The 7,506-nt window shown below is 38.6% G+C and overlaps 1 protein-coding gene across 1 annotated transcript; it reads right to left on the bottom strand.

Moving 5' to 3' along the window:
* Positions 1 to 4,870: 4,870 nt before the first annotated feature.
* LOC101617114 (HIV Tat-specific factor 1-like) lies at positions 4,871 to 7,102 on the bottom strand. Its single transcript, XM_045149191.1, has one exon. The coding sequence runs from the start codon at positions 7,100 to 7,102 to the stop codon at positions 4,871 to 4,873; it is 2,232 nt and encodes a 743-aa protein (XP_045005126.1).
* Between the last annotated feature and the right edge of the window lie 404 nt (positions 7,103 to 7,506).

Raw genomic sequence — 7,506 nt, 5'->3', positions numbered from 1 at the left:
TCTCTGCTCAGTATGAATTTCCTTTGTTGAAATGTAGAATCTTAAGGCAATTAGTTTCTAGATTCTCAATTATTAAACTGAGGAAAATACTAAGAAAAAACCTAATCTCTTTATATATATCATAAAGATCAATCTTAAATAAAATAGTTTCTATAGACATAAATTTAAGTACTAGGTTAATTTGTTGTTAATATAAATGTTTTATCCATTCCCGAATAAGAAATACCTTTAAAATAGCATTTAAACATAATATTATATATAAGGATAAAGAGTTTCCATGAGTAAAATGTTACTATTTCCTTTTCATATTAAACATAGACATTTTTCTATACCTAGTTATATTATTGTTTCAAGTTACTATTATTGTTGAAACTTCTGTGACAGAGTTTGACCTAATAAACTAAGCTGGCACTGAACAAGCCAGCACTTGACTGCTCTTGAATTTTCTATAGTTTTAGCACAGCCGTATGAGTACCACAGCTAAGGGGTGAACCACCATACTCAGATTGATACAAAAGTTTTCATCTACACTTAATCTGTGAAACCTGTAATAACAATTTGAATTTTACCTCTGGCTAAAACTATACTTATAAAAGTTTCATTACTGGGTATCTAGAGAATGTTTTTCTTAAATATAGAAAACATATAATGTAATTTTATATTTACTTTTCATAATTCCAGAATTTAAGCTTCTGCTAAACCTCTAATGTAATTTTAAAATATAAAATAATATGAAAGCATGTGAATGACAATATAATACATAATTATTTCATTGGAATTGTTGGTAACATTAAGATTGCATTAAGAGTGTGAGGATGAAGAAAGCTCACATGTACCTCTAAAGTATCTTCCAGAAGTCTCTCCATGATTACATATTGACTGTCCTAGAGTCTGTCATTTTTTTATACTTATATATATATATTTTGTTGTTGTTGTTGTTCATTTTTTATTTATTTATTTGAGAGTGACAGACATAGGGAGAAAGACAGATAGAGGGAGAGAGAGAGAATGGGCGCACCATGGCTTCCAGCCTCTGCAAATGAACTCCAGACGTGTGCACCCCCTTGTGCATCTGGCTAACGTGGGTCCTGGGGAACCGAGCCTCGAACCGGGGTCCTTAGGCTTCACAGGCAAGCGCTTAACCGCTAAGCCATCTCTCCAGCCCTATACTTATATTTTTATTTGTTTATTTGAGAGAAAAGGTAAGGGAAGATGAGGCAAGGAGGGAGAGAGAGACAGAGGGAGAGAGGGAGGCAAGGAGGGAGGGGATGAGCAAGAGTGAGAGAGAAAGGGGAAAAATATGGGCACACTAGGGAATCTGGCCACTGCAAACAAGTTCCACCTTGTGAATAGGGCTTAAGTGGGAATCAAACCTGGGTTCTTTAGACTTGCAGGCCTCCAGCCCTCTGGCATTGTTTTGATACATGGTCTGTAGCAGGTTTGCAACCCTCACAATTTCCCATGTCTTTTGTGCAGAATCTATAATCTGAAGTGTAAACCCCATAAATCCCTCTGTTGGGGCCTATGGATAATTCAAGGCATTCAAACAGGCCCAGGAAACCTCCTAAATTCCAGGCACAACTGACAATTTCCAGAGTCAGCTGCCCCCACTCACACCTATATCACTTGGACTATTACCTAAGAAATTTTATGGGTTGAACTGGTTTGGTGCTTTAAATTACTTCATATCCTATGGTGCTTGTATGCCATTATTCCTACAATCTGGGTACTTTTTAAGGAGAAGCTGAAGGTTCATAGTGTCTTGCTATATATATCAAGACCCCAAATAAAGTGTTTGCATTATTATTCTCAATGAATAAGAGAAAGCAATAGTATATCTAACTTCATTTTTTTTCTATATTTGATTTTAGTTACTATATCAAATCCTAGTGTTGAAACACTACATGTAAAAGTTAATATTTAGTAGACTGTTCAGTTGTACTTGTTATATTTTAATATTACTGTTATCGGTATGTTCTTGTGCTTAGTCTGTACATTAAAATTTACCACACTTATGAACAGAATGTAGTGCATATCTCCTATTACTAAAAGAGGACCCCTAATCTTACTGCACTTTGAAAACTTAATCCATGATTTTTTAAGGCGTGTTTTATTTATTTTTATATTTTTTAATTTATTTTTTATGTATTTATTAGAGACAGGAGAGGGGAGAGACAGAAGGAGGGAAATAATGGGTGCACAAGGGCCTCTAGCCACTGCAAACCAACTCCAGATGCATGTGCCATCATGTGCATCTAGCTTATGTGGGACCTGGAGAATTGAAGCTGGGTCGTTAGGATTTGCTGGCAGGCTTCCTAACCACTAAGCAATCTCTCCAGCCCAATTTTAAAAATTATTTTAAATATGAAGAAAATATAAGTTATGACTATATGTTATGTTACTATTTAATATTTTCAGTAAACTCAGCTGTTATAGCAGTTCTAGATTGCTTAAAAATAAATATACTGGGCTGGAGAGATGGTTCAGCAGTTAAGACACTTGCCTGTAAAGCCTAATGACCTAGGGTCAATTCCCCAGTAACCCCATAAAGAGAGATGCACAAAGTGGCACATGCATCTGGTGTTCATTTGCATTAGCGAGGAGCCCTGACACACCCATTCCTTCTCGTTGGAAATAAATAAACAAATAGATAAAAGCAAATGTACTGACAGTCCTTTTCCATATATGCTGTGTACAGCACCACCTTCAGGTTGTGTTTTCTATCAATCCGGACTATCTGTACACGCTTAACGAGAGTCCATTTGATTTGAATCATGAGGATAATTGCTTCAATCTATCATTCAAATGACATTTGACAAGTAGAGCTCTAAAAATATAAAATGAAAATAAATAGGCCTGATTTGGATATAAACAAAAGTTCCTTGAAATTAACATTCAATTTTCACATTATATAAGAAACTTTGACATTTCTAATGACAAATAAACAATTGCTGTCACATTTTTTTTAAATTGTAGAATGTATTTCAATCATATCTTAAATATTTTATTTAAAATGACATTTATTTAAATGGTTAAACAAGAACGTAATTGATTTTAATTTTGAAAACATGTATGCTCTTAACAAAAGAAAACATACAATTTATTGAAGAAATTTGAAAAATATTTAAATAGAATTTTTATAATGAAAGTAAATTCCTGGGGGCAAAAGAAGAGGGTTCTATAATAAACATGTCTTAGATCCATGAATTTTCATGGACATTTAGTAATGGTTTGAACAGAATTGGCAGTGGGTATAAAAAGAGGAAATGTTAAGTTCATTGATCATTCCTAAACCCCTACCTTCACAGTGCTTTTGAGTTTAAAAAGATACCTAAAACTTTAGAGATATGTCATATTCTGAATCGACCTACAGTTTACATGGAAACCTGACCTCCTGCTATGTTATTTGAATATACAATACTTGCAATGTAATTTAGTGTTGATGACTCTTTGAGGCAGTACCCTTAATGCCAGAATAGGACACTTTGATCAGTAGAGAACTTGCTCTTTTGCCCAGTGCCTAAAGGCACAGTTGGAAAGAATTTGGAAGCCATTAAGATGCCCTTTTCAAAAAAAGAGCATGCTGGGCTGGAGAGATGGCTTAGCGGTTAAGCGCTTGCCTGTGAAGCCTAAGGACCCTGGTTCAAGGCTCGGTTCCCCAGGTCCCACGTTAGCCAGATGCACAAGGGGGCGCATGCGTCTGGAGTTCGTTTGCAGAGGCTGGAAGCCCTGGCGCGCCCATTCTCTCTCTCTCCCTCTATCTGTCTTTCTCTCTGTGTCTGTCGCTCTCAAATAAAATAATTAATTAATTAAAAAAAAAAGAATTAAGCAAAATAAAAACAAATACTAATTACGAAACCATGTCAGGTCTTGTGTTAATCAGCTACAGCTCCCATGACCAAATACATTAGTCTAAGAGCATTACAGAACAGACTTACTTCTCTACAGCTCTCAAGGCTGGAAGGCCTAGATCAGGAGGATAGCATGCTCTTTTTTTTTTTTTTTAATTTTTTATTTATTTATTTGAGAGCGACAGACACAGAGGGAAAGACAGAGGGAGAGAGAGAGAATGGGCGTGCCAGGGCTTCCAGCCTCTGCAAACGAACTCCAGACGCGTGCGCCCCCTTGTGCATCTGGCTAACGTGGGACCTGGGGAACCGAGCCTTGAACCGGGGTCCTTAGGCTTCACAGGCAAGCGCTTAACTGCTAAGCCATCTCTCCAGCCCCTATTTTGCTTAATTCTTATGTAAGATTATAATTTTTGAACTAAAGGTATTATTTTTTATGTTGAGGGTTAAAGTTAGAGCCATATACAAACTTGTAAGCATTTACCAGTATGCTGGACATACAGTTGAAATTTATGATCTTAGTAGGGATCAAATTCATCAGATTCACACAAATCAAATATTGCCATTTAAACTTCCTCTTACTATATACGCTTAAACTGTTAAATTTAGAGGAAATATTTCCTATAAAGATTAATATATGTATGAAAATAAGTAGAAAACAATCCAATTAACACGATGATGATTTATTGAGGGATATAGAATGAAACAACTAATCATGTGAATTTAAAATGCAACTTCACTTCAGTCCAATTTTTAGGATATATTATATTATAAAACTTTAAGGTGAACACTTTTAAAATATTCTTTTGCATGCAATAAAACAAATATGACAAAGAAACAAATATACACTTTACTTGACTAAAAACTGAAGAGTCAATGAACATATTAAAATCTTTAGGCACTGGCGAGAGTCATTATTTTGATGGCGTGTTACCTCTGCTCCTGTTCCTGGCGCAGTATAGGAAAACACCTTGAAGAACAAGCAGAGATGAGGAAACTCTCTATACTGCAAGTGGCAAGGATTAAATTTCATTGGCCCTATCGTTGTTATTTAGGACAAAGATGTCGTCTATGGGCTGGGATCCATCTTCCCTCACATTTGCCACAGGCTCTTTCTCAACAAAATCACCAGAATACTTCTCCGTGGAAACTACCTTCTCATGACATGACTTCTCACTGGAATTTTCATCTTTCGACAGATTTTCCTCATTGTCTCCATTGTTCTTCTGATCTGTGTCTTCTTTTTTGTCTTGGCTGGGAAACAGGTTTTCATCATCATCTTTCTCTTTTCCACCAGCATCATCACATTCTTTTTCAGCTTCATCTTCATCCTCCACCTCCTTAGGCTTCGCATCAGGAACCTTTCCACAGACATCTTCCTTTTCCTTGGCATACTCCCCAGATTCTCTCTCTGAGCCTCCTTCTTTCAACACTCTCCCAGGGGCTTCAGCAAATTCTGAATGAGTGTCATGTTCCTCTAGCACATTTTCAAATAGGTTTTCATCTTTAAGAAGGTCCCTGTCAGAGCGATGCCTGGCAAAATCTCTTTCAAATCTGTTCACTTCAAATTCTTTTTCAAAACTTCTTTCAGACTGTCCTGCAGGGCAGTCTTCATCAGACGTTCTCTCTGGGCTTTCCTCTTCTGATCCTTTGTTCAAGCTCTCCTCATCTGTGCTGTCCTTGCTGCTCTCATCACCATGAGACACTTTCAACGGGCCATTCTCATCATCTTTGGCTCTCTTTAAGTATTCTCTTTCTGGGACATTATCTTGCATATCGGTTTTAGCAATATCTTCTTTTACAGCCTCTTTTCTGGGATAGCATTTTTCATGTTCATTTTTAAGTTGGCTCCCATTAGACTGTATCTCGGGGGAAGCTGGCTTGAATTCTCTTTCAATCAGATTTTGTTTTGCCTGTTTTTCATGTTTATATTCTTTAAGATCCTTTCCAGAAATATGTTCGTCCAACTCTCCCCCATCTTCTGAATTTTCAACCTTTTTCTCAGTAAAACCTTCAAATGATGTTCCAGTTGCAGTTTCCTGAAGGTTTATTTCAGATTTGGAGATGTGCCCTGAAAAATGTTTTATTCTACATTGCCCTACACTTTCAGAGGTGGAATTTGAATTCTGGCAGTCTCTGTTGGCCTCTGGAGCATTGAGGAATGCATCCCACCCTCTCATCCTTTCTTCCCTTTCTTTACAGGTCTCTTCCACAAGATAATCTGTAGTCCCGTCCCATGCTTGTGCAGAGATTTGACGGCCACCAAACCACCTTTTGTCAAGGGTTTGAATACAACAGTCAGCTTCCTCTGGACGCCTGAAGGACACAGAGGCCACACCATCGGGGTGCCTATCAAAAACAAGGAGCTTCCTGACTTGTCCAAACTTTGAGCACTCTACTCTGAGATCTTCTCTGATCTCATTCAGTACCAAGGGCTCATCGTCAAAATCCGTGGGGTGAAACATGTTTTTGATGATGACGACTCGCTCATGACTCATTCTGGATGGTCCAGCCTTCCTCTCGGGTCTCCAATCCAGCTGCTTTTGTTGCAGAGACAATTTCTTCCGATAATCTTTGCATTGCTTCTTTTTCTTCGAGACATCATATTCCCCCTTCAGTTGAAACTTGGCCACCTCTACATGCAATTTGTAGCCTCTAATTTTATCTTCATCCAAAAGTTTTACCGCAAGTTCCACTGATTCTTTCCTCAAATAACAACAAAGCCCATCTCCCTTTAGATTTCCCTTATTGTCTTTGTAAAGTTTGATCTTAAATTCTTCTGTCTGGGGATCTCTCATAATAATGCCAAACTTGGACATAAGCTGCGTAAATTCGCCTACCGTAATGTCTGGAGGCATACCAGACACATACACATTCGTGTTTTTGTCTTCTTCAACATGGAACCATCCCGAGTTCTTTCTTTTTTCTCCCCTCTTTCTGGGATCAGCGGTCTCTGAGACTTCTCTTTGCAGAGGTTCTCCTGCCGTGTTGACACCTGTGTCCTGAGCATTTGAGGTGGACTCTGAGAAGCCATAATTAGCCTGATAGGTAGCAATGAGAGCTTCAGTGATCTCCGGGAAAGAATCAGGGCCTCGGCCACAGGGGGCGACAGCCTGAAGCTCTGGGAAAGAATCCGTTTCCCCGGCAGCAGGATTCTGCGCATCCCCATCCTTGGCATCTCCTGCCTCTCCGCTTGATTCCTGCCTTAGCAGCTGCTCATCACACAGGTCCTTCTGCCTGAAGATGCGGCTCATCGCTCCTCCCAGCCCCGGAAGGGGCCAGCATGGGGGTCTCAGTGCTCAGGGCCCTTCCTGGAAGGAAAGGTCACGGGAATGCGCTCACACACCGGCTGCTGGGAACCGTTTCCGTTTCCGCCTGCCATCTTGGGGAAGCACGTGGGCGAAATTATTTTTTAAAAGATACATGTACATTTTTTTTTTCAAGGTAGGCTCACACTCTAGCCCAGGCTGACCTGGAATTTACTATGTATTCTCAGGGTGGCCTCCAACTCACAGAGATCATCCTAAGTGCTGGGATTAAAGTCATGCACCACCACCCTTGGCATAATGCATATATTTGTTAATGACAAAAATAAAATAGTACATTTCTTATTCTAATATAGTATATTTCACTCAATTTCTTTATGGAATTTACATCA

This window comes from Jaculus jaculus, chromosome 5, assembly GCF_020740685.1.
Source record: "Jaculus jaculus isolate mJacJac1 chromosome 5, mJacJac1.mat.Y.cur, whole genome shotgun sequence".
NCBI lineage: Eukaryota > Metazoa > Chordata > Mammalia > Rodentia > Dipodidae > Jaculus > Jaculus jaculus.
Note: the sequence above shows the minus strand (reverse complement) of the source record. Positions and strands in the feature narration are given on the sequence as shown.

Bases quoted from the DNA above. Each gene is read 5' to 3' on its own strand.
- LOC101617114 (XM_045149191.1), bottom strand. From the start codon at position 7,102: ATGAGCCGCATCTTCAGGCAGAAGGACCTGTGTGATGAGCAGCTGCTA.